Genomic DNA, 26,591 nt, shown 5'->3' with positions numbered 1-26,591 from the left:
GAGCTTTGGATCAGCTGTCTAAGCTCTAATTCTAGCTCCACCACTTAGAAATATAACTTTGGGAGAGTTAGTCAAGCTCAAGCTCCCATTTCTCCTGCTACACTATGGAGGTAATTGGTGGCACACCACTCATAAACTTGTGCAGATTGAGTGTAGTTATAGAGATTAAATGGCTGACCTACCACAAGCATTCAGTAAATGTTAGCTATTATTGATAAAACCTTTGACCTTGTCATCACGGATGACCCATGCATCTCTCCTGATGTTTCCTACTTCTAGTTTGTTAAAAGCTCTAAGCACAGCTGCTCAGGGGCTGCCTAAATGGAGCACACTTAGCAGAAAGAGTGAATTCAGGTCATACTCCCCTCACTGGTTTGGTGCCTCTCTTGACACCTTGTTAGCTTCCCCAGTGGCTCAGATGGTGAAGAATTTGCCTGCAATGTGGGAGACTCAGGTTTGATCCCTAGGTTCAGAAGATCCCCTGGAGAAGGGAACAGCAACCCACTCCAGTATTCTTGCCTGGAGAATTCCACGGCAAGCTAGTCCATGGGTTGCAGAGTCAGACATGACTTAAGTGACTAACACTTTGACACCTTGTTAACAGCCATCAGAGCATTTCTTAGGGACACCATCAAACCAGTAGCAGGTAATTATTCAGGACTTGTAAACGGACTTTGTTTTCCTGATCACTGGCTGAAAGGATAGTGTATTATTCTTCCTACTTTTCTGTATCTTTCTATTTTATATAATGAGCTAACATTATGATTAGGATGGGAAAATAAACTTCATTCACAAAACATTATCATAATATTACTTGATAAAATAGAAGCCTGAAGTTACCTTTGTGGGCTGCATACTGACTGTAAACACCCTTTGGATAGTTAAGCGCCTTGAGTACAGAGATTAGGCAGTGTGGAATCAGTGGAGCAAGGTTGACAATGCTTTTAAGTGTGCGTGTGTGCTAAGTTGTTTCAGTCGTGTCCAACTCTTTGCAACCCTGTGGACTATAGCCTGCCAGGCTCCTCTGTCCATTGGATTCTCCAGGGAAGAATACTGGAGTGGGTTGCTGTGCCCTCCTCCAGGGAGTGTAACAACATTTATAAGGGAGATGACAGACCCAATACAACCTTGGTTGAAACCAGTTATAGTAAACTGAATCCTGTTCATCCTTCAATGGGATAAAGAAATGAGACGTTCTGTGAAATGAACTTTTAAACAAATTATTTTTAATACATTATTTAGTCAAATACCATGTTAGACATTTAAAATATTACTGGACTTATAAAATTCTAAAAATATAAGAAGAATAAATGCTAAACCAATGAAAATTAGTTCCATTTTCTGATGATTTGAGAGGTACTTGAGGTTTCTGCTAGGCTTCAAAAGCATCATGTTGATTGTTATCTAAATACTACTCCAAATTATGGTTATTTAGATTTCATAGTTATTTGATTTTTAAATACATGATGGGAAGCTGGATGAAATAAGAAGCCTCATGGTTTTAACTTGGAGAATATTTGAACAGTATTTCCTTCTTTTTTTTTTTTTTTAACCAAAGCAACGTATCTGTGTGTATCTAGAAGAGTAAGAACTCTGACATCTAATGTCTTGACTTAGCATTTATCTTTGCTCATTAGGAAGCCGGGCCGTCAAGAAAGTTAAAGAGTAGGTGTGTTGGGCTATAAAACTCAGGTGGATTGCTGCGTGCTTGTCTTGGGATGCATATATAGCACTGGAGATGGTGTGAGATGCTTTAAAATTTGATTTCACCTTCCTGCGACAGCCTTGATTCTCACGGGTCTGAGTGGAGCCTGCGTTGTGTGGCTCTCCTGATTCGCAGTTCAGCCAGGAGAGTTCTCTCTGTGAGCAGCACTGCTCTATTGATTGCCCACCCTCACTTTTACCCCCTCTGCATTGTGGCTCTTTTGTTTTGAGTGTGGTGTTTTTAACTCTTGTACTCTATTATTTGGATGATAAAATGCTGGCCCCGAGGAACAGATGGTGTGATGATCGCAGGGCTCAATTTACAGCACTGTTTCTATTCCGGTTCCCTGCCCAATCCTACCTGGCTCTCTACGGTCAACCTGGAGACTACTTGTCACTACCCTTTCAAGGCCATAGGCTCTTATTTTTTAAATCCCATGACTTAAAAAAATTTTTTTGGAAAGGATATATAAAAATAAAAGTATGACATAATCTCACCACCATGGTTAAATTTTGATGTGTATCTTCCTGTTTATATAACTAATTTAAAAAAATTGGTGATGTTTTCTATACTGTCTAGTCTTGAATTCTGGTGTAATTATCTACATGGCTGTATAACTTTGAGTGAATTACATGAATTCTCTATGGTTTAATTTCCTTACTTTTAAAATGAGATGTTAATAGTACCTACCCCTACAATTGATAGAAAGTATATTGAGTTATATAATAGAAAGTACTTAGAACAGTGGCTGGAACATTTTAAATACTAAAAAATGTTAATGAATATTGGTATTTTTATTAACTGAGTACTATTTTTTAACCTGCTTTAAAACAATACACTGTATTTTCTCATGTTATTCATGACTTTATTATTTACTCATGATGTGTTATTCATGAGTAATACATGACTTTATTGCCTGACCCCAAAATCACTGTATGACTGTGTTTAATCAATGTCCCATTGTTGGATATGTATTATTTTCAGTGTTTTGCATGATAAATAACCCTGTAGTAAACATTCTTGTGCATGAATCTTTGGCCACATCTCTGATTATTTCCTAAGGCAACTTCATAAAAATAGAATGCTGAATCAAAGAGTGATTAGCCCTTTTCAGGTTTTTGCCAAAATGCCCTCTAGAAATGTCACGTGAATTTGTACTTCTACTGTATGAGACAGCTCGTTTCCCCATGGCCTTCTCAGTAGTGGATATTATGATTTTAAAAGTTTTTTGCCAGGCTGTAGCTTTTGTAATCAGATGGTGCTCTGTCGTTTCCAAAGGTCTCCTCTTCTGACTGTGTTCATTGTTTTTAATACCAACTCACTCTTGAGTTATTTTTTCTTCTATTTTAATCTACCATGTCCTCTAATCTTAAATTCCTGCCTGATTACTATTCCAAACATTTTCTTTCCTTTCTGATTTCCTCACACTATTTTCCTTCTGTTCACTGGAGTTAGACAACAGTGTTCTGTTTGTACATTTATAAGTAGGGAAAAACCACTAGACCATTCAGGTATGACCTAAATCATATCCCTTACGATTATACAGTGGAAGTGAGAAAGAGATTTAAGGGACTATATCTGATAGACAGAGTGCCTGATGAACTGTGAACAGAGGTTCATGACATTGTACAGGAGACAGTGATCAAGACCATCCCCAAGAAAAAGAAATGCAAAAAAGCAAAATGGCTATCTGAGGAGGCTTTACAAATAGCTGTGAAAAGAAGGAAGTGAAAGCAAAGGAGAAAAGGAAAGATATACCCATTTGAATGAAGAATTCCAAAGAATAGCAAGGAGAGATAAGAAAGCCTTCCTCAGTGATCAGTGCAAAGAAAAATAGAGGAAAACCATAGAATGGGAAAGACTAGAGATCTCTTCAAGAAAATTAGTGATACCAAGGGAACATCTCATGTGAAGATGGACTCAATATAGGACAGAAGTGTTATGGACCTAACAGAAGGAGAAGATGTTGAGAAGAGGTGGCAAAAGTACACAGAAGAACTGTATAAAAAAGATCTTCATGACCAAGATAATCACAATGGTGTGATCAGTCACCTAGAGCCAGACATCCTGGAATGAGAAGTCAAGTGGGCCTTAGGAAGCATCACTATGAACAAAGCTAATGGAGGTGATGGAATTCCAGTTGAGCTATTTCAAATCCTAAAAGACAATGTTGTGAAAGTGTGGCACTCAATATGCCAGCAAATTTGGAAAACTCAGCAGTGGCCACAGGACTGGAAAAGGTCAATTTCATTCCAATTCTGAAGAAAGGCAATGCCAAAGAATGCTCAAACTATCACACAATTGCACTCATCTCACATGCTAGTAAAGTAATGCTCAAAATTCTCCAAGCCAGGCTTCAGCAATACGTGAACCGTGAACTTCCAGATGTTCAAGCTGGTTTTAGAAAAGACAGAGGAACCAGAGACCAAATTGCCAACATCCTCTGGATCATGGAAAAAGCAAGAGAGTTCCAGAAAAACATCTATTTCTGCTTTATTGACTATGCCAAAGTCTTTGACTGTGTGGATCACAAGAAACTGTGGAAAATTCTTCAAGAGATGGGAATACCAGACCACCTGACCTGCCTCTTGAGAAATCTGTATGCAAAGGTCAGGAAGCAACAGTTAGAACTGGACATGGAACAACAGACTGGTTCCAAATAGGAAAAGGAGTATGTCAAGGTTGTATATTGTCACCCTGCTTATTTAACTTCTATGCAGAGTACATCATGAGAAACGCTGGGCTGAAAGAAGCACCAGCTGGAATCAAGATTGCTGGGAGAAATATCAATAACCTCAGATATGCAGATGATACCACCCTTATAACACAAAGCAAAGAAGAAGAAAGAGCCTCTTGAAAGTGAAAGAGGAGAGTGAAAAAGTTGGCTTAAAGCTCAACATTCAGAGAATTAAGATCATGGCATCCAGTCCCATCACTCCATGCAAATAGATGGGGAAACAGTGGAAACAGTGGCTGACTTTATTTTTTGGGCTTCAAAATCACTGCAGCTGGTGACTGCAGTCATGAAATTAAAAGACATTTACTCCTTGGAAGAAAAGCTATGACCAACCTAGACAGCAGAGACATTTAAAAAGCAGACATTAAAAAGCAGAGACATTACTTTGCCAGCAAGGTCTGTCTCATCAAGGCTATGGTTTTTCCAGTAGTCATGTATGGATGTGAGAGCTGGACTATAAAGAAAGCTGAGTGCCAAAGAATTGATGCTTTTGAACTGGGGTGTTGGAGAAGACTCTTGAGAGTCCCTTGAACTGCAAGGAGATCCAACCAGTCCATCCTAAAGGAGATCAGTCCTGAGTGTTCATTGGAAGGACTGATGTTTAACCTGTAACTCCAATACTTTGGCCACCTGATGCAAAGAGCTGACTCCTTGGAAAAGACCCTGATGCTGGGAAAGATTGAAGGCAGGAAAAGGAGATAGCAGAAGATGAGATGGCTGGATGGCATCACTGACTCAGTGGACATGAGTCTGGGTAAACTCTGGGAGTTTGTGATGGACAGGGGAGCCTGACATGCTGCGGTCCATGGGGTCACAAAGAGTCGGACACGACTGAGGGACTGAACTGAATGTGGTTAATATGGTAGATGGATACCTCAGGAAGATGGGAACTTCTTTTTTCCATCGAGCCCAGGTCTAACTAAAAAGGAAGCCATCCCCCAAAAGATTCATCTACTTTATAAAGATATAAGATTCCTGTTGCCTGGAATATTTCAGCCATATGGACGAGCATCTGAAAACTGTAGAAGGTATTCTTGCTCTGGGCAGTAAGTCAGCCTACATATCAGTGTCCACCCAGTAAAACAGAAACCACTCTAAATATTTAAACAAAGAAGGAATTTAATTCAGGGAGTTGATAACACCAGTGACTAGAAAGCTCAGAAGCCAAAAAGCTAAGGCAACACTGAGATTACTAACACCAGGAAGCCAGTCTGACCCCTAGGCTAAAGGGCAGAAGGAGTAGCTGGCAAGGTCACCTGGAAGAATCTGGAGCCACAGTGGGCCTTCCTGGAGCTGGATCACAGAGGTGATGGAGGTACTTCTCACCACCACTGGTGGACTGGGAGGAGAGAAATACCCAGGTTTTTTTCTTCTCCCTCTCCAACCTCCTTCCAATGTCACCCAATGGCAAATTCAATTAGAAGCCAGTTGACACAGATGTCTGTGGAATTACATGCAGCCTGTCTGTGGAATTACATGCAGCCTGTGGCCAATCCCACTGTGATACAGAGTGGAATAAGGTAAGGGTGAGGAGAGGATGTGAGTGCAAACAGGCCAAGGTCTGACACAGATTCCTGGAAGCCCCCCCCCCCCCCCCACCCGGTCCACAGACAACAGGGTGAAGTGCAAAGCATGGAGAGGTAGGCAGTCTTGGTGTGAATCTGGGCTCTGTCATTTACTAGCTCTGAGAATTTGGCCAAGTCAGTTAACTCCTCCAAGCCTCAGTTTCCTCATCTACAAACGAGGGCAAGAGAAACCACATCTCACAGGTCATTGTGAAGATTTAATGCAATAATAGTTGTAATAGAATAATAAGTATTCAACAACAATTGGTTTCCTTTCATCCAAGAATTTATGATTTTTAATATCAAGGTCAACTGGGCATTTGGTCAAGGTCATTAAGGTTCTTTGAAATATTTTGAAAGAAGGGCAGAGAAATTTTCCTTTTGGAAGCTCTTCATTGGAGGGATATGATAAATTGCTCTATAATGATACTGGGGGATGGTTTAAAACACATTGAGGGTATCATGCATGATTGATTCATTCATTTCACAAACATTTATGGGTACTCGCTATTTTTTTTCTGGAAACTAAGATTTAGATGTGGTTTCTGCCCTCAAGGAGATGGCAACTGATGGACCAGAGATGACTTGTGATATACGATGGTATGGGAATGCTCACAGAGCGGGGAGCAATGGGATAGCTCTGTCTAGGGAAGTGGGAGAAGCTTCAGTGGGTGATGATAGTGGAGTTGTGTTTTGAAGGATGAAGAGGAGTTTTCCAGATGTAGAGGCATGTGCAAAAATGTAGAGTTACAAAAGGGCACAAGATATTAGTGGAATGGTGAGCTCTTCACATGGATGGGGCCTTGAGGGGTCCATAGTCATGGTGGTGGTTAGAACAAGTGGCAGATATGGCTAGAAATGAAAGAGAAAGCCAGTGCATGAAGGGCCTGGCATAGAAGTTAACGACTTTATCCTACGGAGAAAGAAAAGCCAGCAGAGACTTTTAAACTAGGGAGTCTCCCACCGTCTATGACCTAAAATTTCATGAAGTGGCACATCATCCCAGTCTCTCTCATGGCCTCAACTAAAGGGCTGATGCAATGCTGATGTATAAAGCAGGGGACATATATACGTCTCACAAGGGATTAGAAAGCATGAATCAGAAGAATGAGCATAAGGGTTTCCCCTTGATATTAAATTCAGGGTGGAAAAAGTCATTACTTATCCTGCAGATGCTGAAGGGCTCAAGGTAAATATTTAAAATATTCTCCTTTCCACAAAGCCAAGAATATCAGAGGTGTGAAGATGATGCTTGTGGCTATGAGACAGGATTTCAAGGATGCTGATGAAATGTCTGCTGGCAGGACCTGTCTGAATTCTGAAAAGGACCTTGTGTTATATAATGGAAAGGAAAACACAAAGCGATAATAAAATAGTCCGGGTGGGTCAAACAGTAATCTGCCTGCAATGCAGGATACCGGGGTTCCATCCCTGGGTGAGGAAAATCCCCTGGAGGAGGAAATGGCAATCCACTCCAGAATTCTTGCCTGGTCAGTTCCATGGACAGAGGAGCCTGATAGGCTACCATCCATGGGATCGAAAAGAGTCAGACATGACTGAGCGACTTTCACTTCAATTCACATGTGTTCCAGAGCCCTTTCATGTAGATTATTTCATGTAAGCCTCATGACAGTGGCATGCCATGAGTACAATCCCATTTTGGACAGGAAGAAATGGAAATCTGAGGGTTTCAGAGCTTCCTAGGATCTGTGAAGAAGTTATATCCAAGTCTGTAGCTGGACTTCTAGACACACAGAACAGGGCCTTCTCTGAGCCTTGGACCCTGCTCTGCTTACCTGTCTCCTTCCGTATGCCAGGATGGCTTCTTTGAGGTCCTGCAGTGTGCGCAGTTCAAGATCTGGCCTCTTCCTGCAGCCTTTGGGGCAGTAGGGGCCTTTTCTCTTCTCTTCGGGGGTCCATGCTGAAATAGCCAGACCTTCCGAGTAGAGGATCAGGGCGCCTTTTCTAGTGCTGAATGTTTTAGGAAGAAAGAGGCTCCATGTGTGTTGGTCAGCGTTGCCCTCATCCTGTGGTCTTCTGACCAGGATGTAATCTTCCGGGGACTTCCAGTTCAAGTAATCCTGCAGTGGAAACAAAACTCCTTAAATTGGTCCACTGTGGAAGACCCCTTCACGGCAAATACTGTCTGGGCAAGTGTTTAACATGTTGCCTGTGACTGGTTTTCTCTGAATTGCTCACATGGTGTCACAAACACAGTATTTTTTTTTCATTTTTTCATTTATTTATTTTTTAACACCGAAAACATTTTGTATTGGGGTATAGCCAGTTAACAATATTATGATAGTTTCAGGTGAACAGTGAAGGGACTCAGCCATATATATACATGTATCCATTCTTTTCCACACCCCCACACTCCTCTTAGCAACTGATTTTTTTCTCCACCTCTCAGAGTTAGTAGAACCCAGGGCATGTTTCTCTTTTACCCCATATAACTTTCAAGAGAGCCTTTTTGTGCCTCGAGGCTTGCATAGGGTAGAATGTGGCTTCTAGGCCAGTTACAATTTCCTGGTATGCAAGGAAGTAGGAAGAATTACCAAGGGCAGCAGATAACTTTGAAATTAGACCTGGAGTAGCTGGCAGTTTAAATGGGAGAAAACCATTCCAACCCATCGCTTCAGCTGTATGCAGGGAGAATTTCTATACGTTCCAGATGCTATGTAATGTTACCTAATTTGGCTGTTTAGGAGCCTATAAACCAGTTACATATCTTGTAAGTAAGTGAATGCCATTGGCCACAGAGGTCCTTTGAAACTTTATATGTCTTTTAATACAGCGAAGGTCGAATATCATGACAAACTACCATGACAATGGAAATCTCTGTGTGATCCAAAAATTTTCAAAGCACCCCCAGTGGATTTCTTATTCCTGGCAGGATTCAATGAAATAAAATTCCAGTACAACAAAGGAATTTTGCCACCTCTTTAAAAATCTTCTAAAATGAAAAAAAAAATTTTTTTTTGCTTATATTAAATATGAGTCCTTGTGGGTTGAATTCCAGAAGGTTCAAGGAAGCCATTGAATTGGCACGAACACACTCAGCATTTCAACCACAGAACATGATGTCTAAAAACCCAAACAGCCATCAGCTTGCCTAGAACCCAGGTGGAAATTTTGGTCTTATACCAAACTGCCCCAATTCTAGACCACGTGGAATCTCTTCCAGTCTAAAGCAAATGAGGCCATAAATCAGTGAGGGAGCGGGAGGACAAGGGCCCAGGTGGCAACTTCCGTGGGTCAAGCAAACTACCTTATTTTCTTGAGTTTCACCAAGGAGGAGGGATGATCTCTCGGTGACCCCCACCACCTCAGAAACAAAACCAACCAAAACACACAGGGCTCAGCCCCAAGTGGAAAAACAGAACGTTCCCCTCCCATCCCCCAGATATGCTTTTATTCGTTGGTAAGACTCACCTCCGGTTCAAAATAGACTTCTAGCTTCTGTTTGTCCTGGACCAGCTTGCCATGTCCCCGGCTCAGGAGGGAGAGGGTGAACATGGTTTTCCTCTGAGCACCCTTCTCAAGGGCAGTTCATCTTGGTTTTGAAGGCTGAAAACTGGTCACACCTCAGGGTTTCCTGAGCTCAGCAGTGAGCCCAAGAAGACCACAAACACTGGGCCTTTTATGAAATACATTTTTTTTCACTCGTACAGCAGCTTCTTAATAACAACTAGCCACACAGTTTAGACAGTGTGTGTCTTTGTCGGGAGAAAAAATAAACCACACACCCAGACTCCTCAAGCCCTGGATTGTCTGCTCTCTGGGCAGCCCTCTCTCTCCTCTTCGCCTGCACCCTTGTTGTGCCTGGTCCTGTTGCTCGGGTACCGCCCGTGTGCATTGGCAGATCTGGGCCACAGGCACCCTCCTTCTCACTGTGACCTTCTCACTGGTTGTTTCCTGGTTGCTATGGCAGCACAGGGACGTGAAGTCGCTTAAGCCGGAGTAGGCAAGGCAGGGACTGTTGAGGGCAGGGTTCACACCCTGTGGGGACAGAGGGTCAAATGGACATTGAAGAGACCAGGCTCAGATTTCAGGGATGGGGGGCATGTTGGGATATTCTTCCTGTTACAGGACTTGTCCTGCTGGTAGAGAGTGTCTCCCCCTTCTTCGGATATAGAGCCTTTCACTGTCAACCAAGCATTAACAGACTCAGAGGAGTTGTCTAGGTCACCTAAAGTGACCTGTGATGTTTTCCTTGGCTGAGCTCCAGCGTATTCTCAGCTGGACATGAGGCCCCCTTTTCTGGTAGTTGCTGCTTTGCAGGAATGAGTGCAAGTCACCTGGACTCTCGCGATTCCTCTGCACACCTGGGTCTCACTTGGGCAACTCCCATCTCTAGAGGGGCTTCCGTAGTGGCTCAGGTGGTAAAGAATCTGCCTGCAATGCAGAAGACCTGGGTTTGATCCCTGGGTCAGGAAGATCCCCTGCAGAAGGAAATGGCAACCCACTCCAGTATTCTTGCCTTGGAAATCCCATGGACAGAGGAGAGGAGCCTGGCGGGCTATGGTCCATGGGGTTACAAAGAGTTGGACATGACTGAGTGACTAACACTTTCACTTTCATCTCTAGAGGGAGGGGGTACTTGGGAGATGTGGGTAGTGGGCATTTTGGTTGTCACGACGACTGTCTGCTGTCCTGCCTAATGAAGAAATGTCTCACTCTGAGTGCCAAAGCTTTGAGAAACACTGTTGTGGCCTGGGATGCTTATTCTCCTTGATGCTGACACCATGAGGAGGACAGGACTGAGGGGAGGTGGCCAGGGAAAAAAGAGACCCTTTTGCAGGTGATCTGGGACTCTACTTTAGTCTGGAAGAGCGACCGGTCCTGTCATCTGTCATCAGAGTCTTCAGGGCAGTCCTGTGGGAGTGCTCCCTGCTGACCTGGAGGAAGAAGCACAGCTGGACCCAGGCCCACGCACTGTTCCATCTCCCTCTGTGGCTGTCACTTTCTGAGAGGCAGTCTCAAGTCTCATAAGGAAGAAATAGAAGTCATGGTGTATAATGAGATTGGATTTATCATGGGGAATCAAGCCAGTGAATGTAGAGGCTCAAAACTGAATTTAGTCAAAACCACCATGGATACCACTTCGACAGTCCTTGCGTGCTATGTGCTAAGTTGCTTCAGTCATGTTTGACTCTTTGCGACTCCGTGGACTATAGCCCACCAGGTTCCTCTGTCCACGGGATTCTCCAGGCTAGAGTACTGGAATGGGTTGCCATTTCTTCTTCCAGGGGATCTTCCTGACCCAGGGATCGAACCCGGGTCTGTTACGTCTTCTGCACTGGCATTGGCAGGCAGGGTCTTTACCACTAGCACCATCTTAGAATGACTATTAAAAAAATAAAATCAAACAGAAAAAGTCCAGAAAATAACAAGTGTTCTGAAGATGTGGAGAAATTGGGATCCCTGTGTATTACTAGTGGGAATATCAAATGGTGCAACAGGTGTGGAAAACAGTATGTCAGGGATTCTTTGGTCGTTCAGTAGCTGAGACTCTGAGCTTTCACTGCCAAAGATCGGATTCAATCCCTGGTATTGGAGCTAACATCTACAAGCCATTTGGCGTAATACATAAACAAAAAACTGTATGACAGTTACTCAGAAAATTAAACATAAATTACCATATGATCCAACAATTTTACTTTGGGGTATATGACCCAAAAGAAGTGAAAGCAAGGACTTAGATATTTGAACATCCATGTTTATAGCAATGTTGTTCACAATAGTTGAAATTCAGCTGTTTACTTGACAGATGATAGATGAATGGAAAAACAAAGTGTGACAAATATATAAAACAGAATATTATTCAGCCTTGAAAAGGAAATAAACTTGGATATATGCTACAGTATAGATGAACCTTGAAGACGTTGTTGTTCGGTTGCTAAGCTGTGTCCGACTCTTTGTGACCCCATGGACTTCAGCACACCAGTCTTCCCTGTCTATCACTATCTCCCAGAGTTTGCTCAAATTCACGTCCATTGAGTCAATGATGCTATCTAACCATTTCATCTTCTGCTACCCCTTTCGCCTTTTGTCTTCAATCTTACCCAGCACAGGACCTTTTCCAAAGAGTCAGCTCTTTACATCAGGTGGTCAAAGTATTGGAGCTTCGGCATCAGTCCTTCCAATGAATATTCAGGGTTAATTTCCTTTAGGACTGACTGGTTGGATTTCCTTGAAGACATTATGCTGAATGAAATGAGACAGTCACAAGGGAACAAATATTGACATTGCATGACTCCAATTGTATGAGGTAAATACTTTGAATAGTTGAATTCATAGGGACAGAAACTAGAATGATGTTTCCCAGGGGATGTGTGAAAATGAATGGAAAGTTAGTGTTTAATGGGTACAGAGTTTCAATTTTGGAAGATGAAAAAGTTCTGGCAATGGGTGGTGGTGATAACTGTACAATAATATGAAAGTACTTAATGAATGGTACATTTAAAAATTATTAAAATGATACTGTTTGTGTTATGCACACTTTAGAGTTTGAGATAAAATCTAAAAAAATGTAGAGCAAAGAAAATAAAAAACTGAACTTAGCACTTTGTAATCTGAAAGCCATTGGTCAGCATTATTATAGAGTGAACTCCTTACAACAGATGAGGCAAAATTCTACAAAGTGAAGATTCCAAATAGTTTCCAGTGCTTTTAAGCTACTGATGTTCTCTCCCATGGGCTTCCCAGTTGGTGCTAGTAGTAAAGAGCTCGTCTGCCGAGACATGAGTTGGATCCCTGGTTTGGGAAGATCCCTTGAAGGAAGGCATGGTAACCCACTCCAGAATTCTTGCCTGTAGAATCCCAAGGACAGAGGAGCCAGGTGGGCTACAGTCCATGGGGTCACAAAGAGTCAGACACAACTGAAGTGCATGCACATTCTCTCCCATCATCTTCTCCATCCCTGAAAGGTCAAAAGGACCTTTCAACAAAACTCAACTAGAAGATTACTACATGTGAGATGTGGTCTCTGCCCTCAAGAAGCTCCCATCAGGGTGAGAAGACAGGTGTGTGGGGACCAGCATCTGAAAGATGATGTGACAATAGTGATTTGGAGGTGGAAATGAGCAGGTGCTCTAGGGAAAGAAGCAAGGGTGGTGGTGGCTGGGTGATGCATGGTGATGGCTGGGTGATGCGTGGTGGTGGCTGGGTGATGCGTGGTGGTGGCTGGGTGATGCGTGGTGATGGCTGAGTGATGCATGGTGGTGGCTGGGTGATGCATGGTGGTGGCTGGGTGATGCGTGGTGGTGGCTGGGTGATGCGTGGTGGTGGCTGAGTGATGCGTGGTGGTGGCTGGGTGATGCGTGGTGATGGCTGAGTGATGCATGGTGGTGGCTGGGTGATGCGTGGTGGTGGCTGGGTGATGCGTGGTGGTGGCTGGGTGATGCATGGTGATGGCTGGGTGATGCGTGGTGGTGGCTGGGTGATGCGTGGTGGTGGTGGCGTGATGCATGGTGATGGCTGGGTGATGCGTGGTGGTGGCTGGGTGATGCAAGGTGATGGCTGAGTGATGCATGGTGGTGGCTGGGTGATGCGTGGTGGTGGCTGGGTGATGCGTGGTGGTGGCTGGGTGATGCAAGGTGATGGCTGAGTGATGCATGGTGGTGGCTGGGTGATGCGTGGTGATGGCTGGGTGATGCGTGGTGATGGCTGGGTGATGCGTGGTGATGGCTGGGTGATGCATGGTGGGGGTGGGGTGATGCATGGTGGTGGGTCTTGTAGAAGGCCACAAGGAGGGGTACTAGAGATGGGCTTTAACAGACATTCACGGATGGTGAGCAGGGAGGATGAGAGGGGCAGGAGCCATGGACAGGAAAGTCTGAGATCTCTAGAGGAGGGCTAGCTTCTTTGCTGTAGCCACAGCTTTGGCTCCCATGGACAGAGATGAAGCTGGAAAGACAGGCCAGCTAGCCAAGACCAGGAAGGCAACATGTCCCTGTGAAGGCATCTTGGACTTCAATCTTCAAGTAGGATTTTGAAAACAGGGGGTTGTTGTGATTCTACCTGGATTTTAGAATGATAACTCTAAGAACAGTATAAAGGATGGATAGAATGAGGGATGTTAGCTTATCATAAACTTCTGGGTGAACTTTTAGGACCTTGCATCCCATGCCAAACTTCCCCTGGATTTGAATGAATTTGTTAAATAGGCCAGGAATAGTCACTTGCTAAATAGCCTTTGAGTGAGACATAGAAGGGAAAATTCCATACCCAGTGTAATGATATATAATGTTGCCATTTCACATGCTAGCAAGGTTATGCTCAAAATCCTTCAACCTAACCTTCAGCAATATGTGAACCAAAAGCTTTCAGATGTACAAGCTGTAAATCTTGAAAAGGCAGAGGAACCAGAGATCAAATTGCCAACATTCATTGGATCATGGAGAAAGCAAGGGAATTCTGGAAAACCATCTACTTCTTCTCCATTGACTATGCTAAAGCCTTTGACCGTGTGGATCACAACAAACAGGAAAATTCTTAATGAGATGGGAGTACCAGACCACCTCACTTGCCTCCTGAGAAACCTGTATACGAGTCAAGAAGGAAAAGTTAGAACTGGACATGGAACAATGGACTGGTTCAAAATTTGTAAAGGAATGCATCAGGGCTGTATATTGTCATCCTGTTTATTTAACTTACATGCAGAATATATCATGTGAAATGCCAGGCTGGATGAATCACAAGCTGGAATCAAGATCGCCAAATATCAACAACCTCAGATATGCAGATGATACCACTCTAATGGCAGAAAGTGAAAGGGAACTAAAAAGGCTCTTGATCAGAGTGAAAGAGGAGAGTGAATAAGCTGGCTTAAAACTCAGCATTCATAAAACTAAAATCATGCACCTGGTGCCATCACTTCATGGTAAATAGATGGGGAAAAAATGGAAATGGTGCCAGATTTTATTTTCAAAATCAATGTGGACAGTGACTGCAGCCATGAAATTAAAAGATACTTGCTCCTTGGAAGGAAAGCTATGACAAACCTAGACAACATAGCAAAAAGCAGAGACATCACTTTGCTGACAAAAGTCCATATAGTCAAAGTTATGGTTTTCCCAGTAGTCATGTATGGATATGAGAGATGGACCATAAAGAAAGCTGAGCATCCATTATTAGAGAAATGCAAATCAAACTACAATGAGTTATCACCTCACAGTTGTCAGAATGGCCATCACCAAAATGTCTACAAACAATAAATGCTGGAAAGGATGTGGAGAAAGGGAACTTACTTGCACTGTTGGTGGGAATATAAATTAAGACAGTCACTATGGAAGAGACTGTATGGAGATTCCTTTAAAAATTAGAAATAAAACCACCATATGACCCAGCAATCCCACTACTAGGAATATACTCTGAGGAAACCAAAATTGAAAAAGACATGTGCCCCAGTGTTCATTGCAGAACTATGTATAATAGCTAGAACATGGAAGCTAGAGGTCCATCAACAGATGAATGAATAGTGAGGCTGTGGTACATATATACAAGAGAATATTACTTAGCCATAAAATGGAATGCAAAGGTGGAGGAACCTAGAGCCTATTAAACAGAGGGAAGTAAGTCAGAAAGAGAAAGAAAAATACTGTATACTAACTCACATATATGGAATCCAGAAAGATGGTACTGATGAAGTTATTTGCAGGGCAGCAATGGAGACGCAGACATAGAAAACAGACTTACGGACATGGTGTGGGGGTGGGGAGGAAGGAGAGGATGAGATGTATGGAGAGAGTAACATGGAAACTTACATTACCACATGTAAAATAGATAGTCAATGGAAATTTGCTGTATGACGCAGGGAACTCAAACAGGAGCTCTGTAACAACCTAGAGGAGTGGGATGGGGAGGAAGATGGGAGGGAGGTTCAAGAGGGAGGGGACATATGTGTAGTTGTGGCTGATTCATGCTGATGTTTGGCAGAAACTAACAAAATTCTGTAAAGCAATTATCCTTCAATTTAAAAATAAATTAAACAAAAAAGAAAGCTGAGCGTCAAAGAATGGATGCTTTCAAATTGTGGTGCTGAAGAAGATTCTTGAGAGTCCCTCAGATAGCAAGGAGATCAAACCAATCAATCTTAAAGGAAATCAACCCCGAATGTTTATTGGAAGGACTGATGCTGAAGCTGAAGCTCCAATACTTTGGCCACCTGATGCGAAGAGCCAACCCATTGGAAAAGACCCTGATGCTGGGAAAGACTGAGGGCAAAAGGAGAAGAGGACAGCAGAGGATGAGATGGTTAGATAGCATCCCTGACTCAATGAACATGAATTAGAGCAAGCTCTGGGAGATAGTGATGGACAGGGAAGACTGGTATGCTGCAGTCCATGGGGTCACAAAAAGTCAGACATGACTTAGTGACTGAAGAAGAACAACAACATTTTGAAAATGCTGCTGCTCAAGGGAGACAGTAAGGAGCATAAGAGGAAAGTGATGGAGTGATTGGAACTTGGATGAGATCCATTGTTGTTGGCTATGGAATAACTCCAAGGTTTCCATTGGCAATTCTTTCTCTGAGCTCACCTGACTTGGAAATGTTAACTCATGCCTAGGTGGTGAAGCCAGTCCCCAGGAAGTGGTCTTTCTGAGCCTAGGTTGAGTGAACATCTCACCTGGAAAAATAGCCGGGAGCCCAGCTGGCTCTCCCAGTGCCGTGCAGCAAGGCTGGGATGGTAGTCTGGGAGCAGCCAAACCATAGCCCAAAGAGGGCCTCTCTTGAACTGTCGTGTTTACATCCATGCTGTTTAATACAGACAATGAACAGATGTACAGATCAATTAATAGACATTTAAAAGCATTTACTCAGTCCCCACAGCAGTTTATGGAAAGTGCATTTAGAAAGCAATCGAGGTTATTGCTATTCTAAAGTGCTAGGGGATCCCAGATGAAAGGCCCCTTGTAACTGGAAAGTATTTATAACTCAAGAAGAAACCCTCCACACCCATGTTATATAACACCAACACCATCTCCTGGCATGCCTGACCTGTCAGCCCATGCAGCATGTCTGTTTAAATTACACTGTAAATTCTATAGGGTGGAGACCTTGTTTTTATGGTTTGTAAAGCATCATGAATAACCATGGCGCTCTGTAAATAAATAGAAACCACATGAAACAAAGAAAAGAGATGTTATTCAGTGGCCATGTCCCCAGCACGTCCAGGAATTTGTCCCTTGCTCCAGAGTGTTTTGCAGTAAATGGATGCCACATGGGTGAAGTAGCCTAGGGGATGGTGCAGGTCCTCATCCCCCTTTAAAGGGCAGTATGAGAATGTGCTCCAAGAATTCTAGTTACCTGCTCAGGCAGCCTACAAGACTGCAGTCATCACTGCTGTCTTAGTTACTCCATGAGGCAAGACCAGGGCACAGAGAAATGAAATGGTTTGCACAAGACTTCCCTGGTGGTGCAGGAATAAGAATCCACCTGCCTATGCCAGGGACAGGGGTTTGATCCCTGGTCCGGGAAGATCCCACATTCGGTGGAGCAACTGAGCCCGTATGCCACATCTACTGAAGCCCACACACTCTAGGGCTCACGAGCCATGACTGATGAGCCCCTGTGCAGCAACTACTGAAGCCCGTGTGCCTCGAGCCTGTGCTCCATAACAAGGGAAGCCACTGCAGTGAGAAGCCTGAGCAGCCCAGGCTTGCCACACTGTGGCCAAGTAGCCCTCGTTTGCCACAATTCAAGAAAAGCCTGCACAGCAATCAAGACCCAGTGCCACCGGAAAAAAAAAAAAAAAAAGCAGTGTGTACATGTAAAAAAAAAAAAAAAAATTAATGATTTGCACGAAGCCACAGACAAACCAGAGGTGACATAAGACCTAGTCCCAATTTGGTCCTGCCTGCAAGAGTTCTAAGTCGGTCAGCCGGGTCTGACTCTTTGAGACGCCATGGACTGTAGCCCTCCAGGCTCCTCTGTCCATAGGATTCTCCAAACAAGAACACTGGAGTGGGTTGCCATACCCTCCTCCAGGGGATCTTCCCAACCCAGGGATAGAACTCTGTCTTTTCTGTCTCCTGCATTGGCAGGCAGGTTCTTTACCACTAGCACCACCTGAGAAGCCCTAGTCCCAGCCTATTGGTCATCCTGCTTCTGCAACAGAGTAGCAGCAATGATTCATAAGAAGCTACATTACATCCTGGCTAATATCCCCCAATCTGGAAGCTACTAACTGAGGCCATCACACAGCCCCATTCTACCATCAAACTGGTGACTGGACACTGGATTTGTGTCCAGCAGCTGTGATAACCTCAAAATAGTCATATCTCTTCAACCGTTCTTCTCTTCACTTGACCTTTCAAATCTAGTTGCAGTGGAGTCCAGGCAATCACATTTTTAGCTTTCCAGCATCCTGCACTGAAGGGACATGGAATGACGGTTGGTAAAGCCATCTGTGGTCATCTGCCACACGCACCAAAGATAAATTGTCCAAGAAAGTCCAAACAAAGAATATTAAAAATGTGGGCTGTGTATGTCACAATCAGCATGGCTTTGCATTATGAAAGGCTCTATTTGCTTGTGCTTTATACTCCCGACTAGACTGGAATCTTTGGAAGGTAGAGACCACGTCTTATAGTTCTTGAAAGTGAAAGTTGCTCAGTCGTGTCTGACTCTTTGTGACCCCATGGACTGTAGCCTGTCAGGCTCCTCTGTCCTTGGGATTCTCTAGGCAAGAACACTGGAGTAGGTTGCCATTCCCTTTTCCAAGAGATCTTCCTAACCTAGGGAATGAACCCAGGAATCCTGCATTGCAGGTAGATTCTTTACTGTCTGGGCCACGAGTACTTCCCCTAGCACCCCTTATATATAGTAACAGTTGAATAAACATTTGTGACTTGCTTTTTAACATGTACAGAGAGATATGTGATGATCTTTGAGCCAGTAGGACTGATATATGGAGAGAATTAGGTTAAAGGCTGTTTCAGTAGTTAGTAATTCACCTGTACTATAAAGCTTAGGAAACATTGAAGGTGCTGGGAAACATTGAAGGCAAAAGAAGAGAGAGGCAGAGGATGAGATGGTTCGATGACATCACTGGTTCAATGAACATGAACTTGGGCAAATCCCTGGAGACTGTGAGGGACAGGGAGGCTTGATGTGCTGCAGTCCATGGAGTTGCAAAGAATTGGACATGATTTAATGACTGAACAACAACAAAAACAAAGTTTAGGGTCATAGGTGAAAGTCACTGACCAACAAAAACCTTGATATTTAGAGGCTGACAGGGCACCAAGAGAATTAATGTGGGAGATACAGAGCTCTCAATTTGTTGGAAGAAGCACAGACTTGCTGAAGATGTCTTCCTTGGCTTGTTCAGAGGCTAGGGTTAATTTCTCATGTGGTCCAGATCAGGTTTGAAAGAATAAAATGCAAAAGGCAATAAAGACTACTCTAGAATCACACCAAGGGAGAAAGTATCAGCCATGACTCTCTGCTCCCTTCCTTTTCTTATGGATAAATTGTGACCACATGGTCCACCTAGTTGAGGAGCTAGGGGGCTGGAGATCTATTTACTTCAGGTCTTTCTGAACAGTTTGTTTTGAGAGTCTAAAATATTTAGCTTTGTTTCTGCTTAGGGCTTCATGTTATTAGTAGGAGTGCTCACAGTAATTTCAAGCATTTAAATTTACGATGGAGAGATACTAAGTTTGGAGAAGAAATAAAAATCACACATTCTTGATTCTTTCATAACATGTGGAAAATCAATCATTCTGGCTAGCAGCTCAGTCACCGGGGGCCATGAGGGGTTATGAGAACAGTGATTTTAATTCTAAGTGGAGAATCTCAGAGCAAATGTTCATCAAAAGCACACAGATTCTGATAATTTAGAAACATTGACTATTAGAGTAAGAAGGTAAAATACTTTGTTTATGTCATTATACTGTGGTGGGTAAAATTTAAAAATTTTTTCCTTTGATTTTCATTAATTATTGGTACAGTGATGTTTCTTTAATTAACAAATAAGATGACTTATGTAAGACACTGGATGTAGTGCCTGGCACACAGTACCAGCTCAATAAATAGAAAAAAATTTTTTTTCAATAGATAATGGACATGGAACAACAGACTGGTTTCAAATAGGAAAAGGCGTACATCAAGGCTGTATATTGTCACCCTGCTTATTTAACTTCTATGCAGAGTACATCATAAGAAACGCTGGACGGGAAGAAACACAACCTGGAATCAAGACTGCCAGGAGAAATATCAATAACCTCAGATATGCAGACGACACCACCCTTATGGCACAAAGCGAAGAAGAACTAAAGAGCCTCTTGATGAAAGTGAAAGAGGAGAGTGAAAAAGCTGGCTTAAAGCTCAACATTCAGAAAACAAAGATCATGGCATCCAGTCCCATCACTTCATGGCAAATAGATGGGGAAACAGTGGAAACAGTGGCTGACTTTATTTTGGGGGGCTCCAAAATCACTGCAGATGGTGATTGCAGCCATGAAATTAAAAGATGCTTACTCCTTGGAAGGAAAGTTATGACCAACCTAGTTCAGTTCAGTCACTCAGTCGTGTCTGACTCTTTGCAACCCCATGAATCGCAGCACGCCAGGCCTCCCTGTCCATCACCATCTCCTGGAGTTCACTCAGACTCACGTCCATCGAGTCCGTGATGCCATCCAGCCATCTCATCCTCTGTCGTCCCCTTCTCCTCCTGCCCCCAATCCCTCCCAGCATCAGGGTCTTTTCCAATGAGTCAACTCTTCGCATGAGGTGGCCAAAGTACTGGAGTTTCAGCTTTAGCATCATTCCTTCCAAAGAAATCCCAGGGTTGATCTCCTTCAGATTGGGCTGGTTGGATCTCCTTGCAGTCCAAGGGACTCTCAAGAGTCTTTTCCAATACCACAGTTCAAAAGCATCAATTCTTCAGCGCTCAGCCTTCTTCACAGTCCAACTCTCACATCCATACATGACCACAGGAAAATCCATAGCCTTGACTAGATGGACCTAGTTGACAAAGTAGTGTCTCTGCTTTTGAATATACTATCTAGGTTAGTCATAACTTTTCTTCCAAGGAGTAAGTGTCTTTTAATTTCATGGCTGCAGTCACCATCTGCAGTGATTTGGGAGCCCCCCAAAATAAAGTCTGACACTGTTTCTACTGTTTCCCCATCTATTTCCCATGAAGTGATGGGACCAGATGCCATGATCTTCGTTTTCTGAATGTTGAGCTTTAAGCCAACTTTTTCGCTCTCCTCTTTCACTTTCATCAAGAGGCTTTTTAGCTCCTCTTCACTTTCTGCCATAAGGGTGGTGTCATCTGCATATCTGAGGTGATTGATATTTCTCCTGGCAGTCTTGATTCCAGGTTGTGTTTCTTCCAGCCCAGCGTTTCTCATGATGTACTCTGCATAGAAGTTAAATAAGCAGGGTGACAATACACAGCCTTTTCCTATTTGGAACCAGTCTGTTGTTCCATGTCCAGTTCTAACTGTTGCTTCCTGACCTGCATACAGATTTCTCAGGAGGCAGGTTAGGTGGTCTGGTATTCCCATCTCTTTCAGAATTTTCCACAGTTTATTGTGACCCACACAGGCAAAGGCTTTGGCATAGTCAATAAAGCAGAAATAGATGTTTTTCTGGAACTCTCTTGCTTTTTCGCTGATCCAGCAGATGTTGACAATTTGATCTCTGGTTCCTCTGCCTTTTCTAAAACCAGCTTGAACATCAGGGAGTTCACAGTTCACGTATTGCTGAAGCCTGTCTTAGAGAATTTTGAGCATTACTTTACTAGCATGTGAGATGAGTGCACTTGTGCAGTAGTTTGAACATTCTTTGGCATTGCCTTTCTTTGGAATTGGAATGAAAACCGACATTTTCCATTCCTGTGGCCACTGCTGAGTTTTCCAAATTGGCTGGCATATTGAGTGCAGCACTTTCACAGCATCATTTTTCAGGATTTGAAACAGCTCAACTGGAATTCCATCACCTCCACTAGCTTTGTTCGTAGTGATGCTTTCTAAGGCCCACTTGACTTCACATTCCAAGATGTCTGGCTCTAGATTAGTGATCACATCATCATGATTATCTGGGTCATGAAGATCTTTTTTGTACAGTTCTTCCATGTATTCTTGCCATCTCTTCTTAATATCTTCTGCTTCTGTTAGGTCCATACCAAGCACCGAAGAATTGATGCTTTTGAACTGTGGTGTTGGAGAAGACTCTTGAGAGTCCCTTGGACTGCAAGGAGATCCAACCGGTCCATCCGAGAAGAGATCAATCCTGGGTGTTCATTGGAAGGACTGATGTTGAAGATGAAACTCCAGTACTTTGGCCACCTGATGTGAAGAGCTGACTCATTGGAAAAGACCCTGATGCTGGGAAAGATTGAGGGCAGGAGGAGATGACAGAGGATGAGATGGTTGGATGGCATCACCAACTCAATGGACATGGGTTTGGGTGGACTCCAGGAGTTTGTGATGGACAGGTAGCCTGGCGTGTTCCAGTTCATGGGGTCGCAAAGAGTTGGACACAATTGAGTGACTGAACTGAACTGAACTGAATGGTGTCACACAATTGAGAATACACAGAAATTCTCTCCCCACCGTTAACACACAGTGGTGAAGCTTTGTTGTACAAAAGGATGCCCTGAAAGCCATTTTCTCACACTAGGGAATCTCATGTGTTGTTCACAGTAAGTTACTGGGCTGCAGAACCAGATACTTCTCTGTCACCTGGCTCCCAGTTCACTCTTCAAACTCTGTGATGGAAATGGTTTTTACACTTTCTAACAACTATGGAGTGAAAATTGTGAGCTGTCTGCTAATCATTTTAGCAAAATGTTAATTTGATGTATAACGTATTTGTATCTTTCCAGAGACATATGTATTGTATAACCCAAGGTACACAAATACCTCCCCCCTATTTGCCCACATTAGTTAGGTTTTGATGTACCAATCAGTGTCCTCACTCTTAGCCCAGGAGGGGAGCTGCCAGGGAGCTGGAGATGACAGTCTGAGGAAGAGGAAGGGGCATCAGGGAGCCTGACTTCTGGGAGAACTTCCCCTCAAGGCTCTTGCTGCTAGTGTTCACTTTGTAAACCCAGGAGCCCCTGGCCCACAGGTAAGCCCACTGCCTGTGACTCAACCTTTATAGTTTCCTTTGGAAAAACATTCATATCTTTCGGAGAGCCGAGTTCAGATGCAAGTCCTTCTGCAGAGATGAATTAACCATACTGTGTAGGAAGGGGACCCAGAGCACATGCCTGGGTTTGGGACTGATGGGGGAGAAATGAGGGAGAGGAAGAGTTGGGGCAAGACGGTGGGTAAGTCTCCCTTGGGAAGTGGGTTCACGAGGCCCATCCTCAGTGGCTTTGCCTGTTTCCCCATTTCCCCAGAAAGCCAGCCTGTTCCTACACTCCTCCATGCAACAGTCTTAAAGTGGGGCAGAGGTTGCCAACCTCTGACTGGCCCTAGGAAGCTCTGTAAGTAGGTGTTTAAGGAGGGAAGATACATTTCCTTCTGATCTCACAGAGCAGACCCACCTAGAGCAGCAAAGTCCCTTCTCAGAGTCCAAAGCCCGGATGCAGGCCTACTGCAAGTCGAGAGGACCCACTAGTGTTACAAAAAGTGTGGTTAGATGTGAGCATGTCCTCTGCAGAACCTTGGGTCTTAACCAGTCCTTGGGCACACCCACCTCTGATGCCAACGCCTTCTAAAGCAGGTTTCACAGGGCAGTTGTTAGGTTGGAAGAACCTCTTTGAAAGAGTACATTCCAACGGGATTGGCTGAGAGGAGGGGCAGCTTTTCAGATTTTACCAAAATCCTCGTCTGGATTCACTATCTAGACATGGTTAGGTGCACAAAGGGTTAACTGGCCTCGTAGGACTCGGCTGCCAAGTACACTTAATGCTCAGTCCAGCACTCCAGGCTTGTATTCTTATGCTGCTGGAGTGGCCTGTTCATGGCATCTGGTTCCCTGGCAACAGCTTTCATTGGCTCAATCAAAGCCCTTTCTTCTTAAGAAAGCTCCTACTGAGACGCCCACCACCACCACTAATCACCATCTTAACTCGGGGTTTAGGATGCAGCTGGTATGAAAAATAGTATTTGTGTATGTGAGAAGATAAAGCAGTGGACTGGGTTGGATACACCTGCCTTGCATGATCCTTGTACTGGTTTTCTACAGGACCAGTTGGAAATTACCTGCTTTTCCACTGGGACAGAGGGAAAGCCAGGGCCAGAAAGTTTCCCAGAGCTGGCTTTCTTTGTTCGGCAGAAATCCATGTGCCTCTGTGATTCATGACTCGCTGTTTCCTGGGCTGATCTGTGATATAACTGCAGGCTCTGTGCTTTGACAAGGGGCGTTGTTGAATTGAGGGAGTTCAGACAACGAAATCCATATTGTAGAAGGCTTGTCCCCAGTCTGCCACAAGCTGGGGAAAGAAGTTTGCCTCCAATAGAACCCAGGGAGCCTGGTGTCTCCTTCACCCACCCCAAAATGTCTTAGCAGCTTCAGATTTGCTAAGAACAGGGTAAAGTAGCTCTTCCTGCAGCATATAGGGGGAAGAAAGTTGACAAGATTCTCTAACTAATAAAGATGGGCATTTTTAGGGGAATCCTTTAATCTTACAGATAATCGTTTTTGAGTTTTCTTGTTTTGTCTAGTGAATGGATAGATGAAATCAATAGAGATGAGGAAGAAGGCAAGCTGTTCTCACTTTTGGCTCACCTATACCAATCCATTTAATTCATTTTCATTTTTTTAAATCAAATGTCATCCCATGTCCTTATTATACTCTTATTATTATTAATCTAAATTATTATTTATTTTATTAATTTATTATTAATCTAAACTATTATTTATTGATTTATTAAGGATTATTAATTATTTAGATTAATAACATTAATTATTAATAATCAAAACATTAATATTAGTGATTATAAATTAACTATAATTAATAATTATTAATATTAAATAATTATTAATATTAATCTAAACACATAGTATCATTCAGGAATTAAAGTGTTCAAAATGCACAGTAATCTTTAGAAAAGATGTTGACTTTTGGCTTGGCTATCCATCCTAATATTTGTGCTGCCCTAACCTTCTGGTTCTCAAGAGAAAACCGTCATCCTGGTCATGCTGCCAAGATGTAATGGGACAGTTGACAATTCAGAGACAGTTAGGGTTTGTGGCTGCTCTGCTTGGCAAGCCAAGGTCCTCCTCTGCAGCTGTGTGTGCAGATGAATGGGTCTCTGTGTTTGATACCAGCCTGCCTGCAGCTTAGCCGAGTGAGGGCTCTGGGTGGTGCTACCTCACAAGTTGTTAAAAGATGCTATTGAGGACACTTAACAAGAACAACATATATTTGAGAGTCATTTGGGGACTAGGCTTGTGGCAACTCTTGTTAGATGTGTAATGGAAAAATTCTTCCCATCTCTGAGCCTCAGTTTCCTCATCTGGAAAATGGGGATGGCAGCATCTGTCACATGGGGCTGTGCAAGGACTAGGAGAAATAATGTGCCACCCGCACTGATACTGATTAAATCATTCTGAAGTAGGGTCCTTACACTGATCATTTTTATTCACAGGAGCTCCTCAGGTGATTCTAATGTTCAGCCAGCATTGAGAACCACATGCAGCAGGTAGGAGACTCCATGGTTATTTATTTTTTAGACTGAGGAATTACTGGGGATGGAGATGAAGAGGATGTAATAAGAGAAACAAAATTCCTTAGCTCTTTCTTCAGATCCAGGACTTACAACAGATTGGAATGGAAGTGTAGTCTGGTGCAGTGGAAATGTTCTCTGTCTTTGAGCCTCTTCCAAATAGTTTTTACATTCAAAACAAGGAAAAAATTATGGAGCATCTTCATGAAGGCTTTGATAAAAGATAGTGTGATATGGGTAAATAGATAAATATATAGTTCCTGGGCTCAGGAAGCGTACATCCTAGCAATGGAAAAGAAGACATGCTACAGTGAGCCTACACATTACTGGGCTGGGCACGATTAAGTATTAAGACTCCAAGCTGCTCTTGCCTGGGGGAATCTTAATGGTGTGACACAGGAAGTTTCAAGACACTCTGAAGTGGGAACACATTTTCAGCTTGGATTATAAGCAGGAAGTAATTCTTATCCTTTCTAACAAAGGACAATGCACACTGGTTAAAGACCAAGAGAATAAAGACACAGAGCCCTTGGTTAGTGCAGTCAGCTTTATGACATACTACACCGCCATTTTCATTCGTTAGCAGACCAGGTAGTAAACAAGCATTAGTATGGCATATTTTAAGAAAGAAAATCTTTCATAGGCATCAAGTGAAACATTTGTTGTTGTTTAGTCGCTCAGTCACGTCTGACTCTTTTGTGACCACGTGGACTGTAGCCTGCCAGGCTCCTCTGTCTGTGGGATTTCTCAGTCAAGAATACTGGAGTGGGTTACCATTTCCTACTCCACAATTGAAAGGTGCTTGGTACTTAAAAGCTGTATAGGAGTGAATATGTAAACAAATTTTTTGTGGTTACTAACAAGGTGGGGTGGCCACAGCAACACGAGGGCATGAGGTCTAGAGATTCTAGAACTTGCAAGAAGATTCCACGCTGATCCCCACATG

General features: G+C 43.3%; 1 protein-coding gene across 1 annotated transcript in view; it reads right to left on the bottom strand.

The window, feature by feature from the left end:
- The window catches only part of KIAA2012 (KIAA2012 ortholog), a 130,285-nt gene extending 120,762 nt beyond the window's left edge, over positions 1–9,523 (bottom strand). Inside the window, exons 1-2 of the mRNA XM_068968703.1 lie at positions 9,440–9,523; positions 7,804–8,088 (exon numbers count right to left, since the gene is read on the bottom strand). Coding sequence (XP_068824804.1) covers positions 7,804–8,088; positions 9,440–9,523 — 369 coding nt within the window. The remainder of the gene's footprint in view (positions 1–7,803; positions 8,089–9,439) is intronic.
- Positions 9,524–26,591: the final 17,068 nt, after the last annotated feature.

The sequence above is a fragment of the Capricornis sumatraensis genome, chromosome 3, assembly GCF_032405125.1.
Source record: "Capricornis sumatraensis isolate serow.1 chromosome 3, serow.2, whole genome shotgun sequence".
Taxonomy (NCBI): Eukaryota; Metazoa; Chordata; class Mammalia; order Artiodactyla; family Bovidae; genus Capricornis; species Capricornis sumatraensis.
The sequence above is the reverse complement of the archived record's forward strand: the minus strand, read 5'-3'. Positions and strand labels throughout refer to the sequence as shown.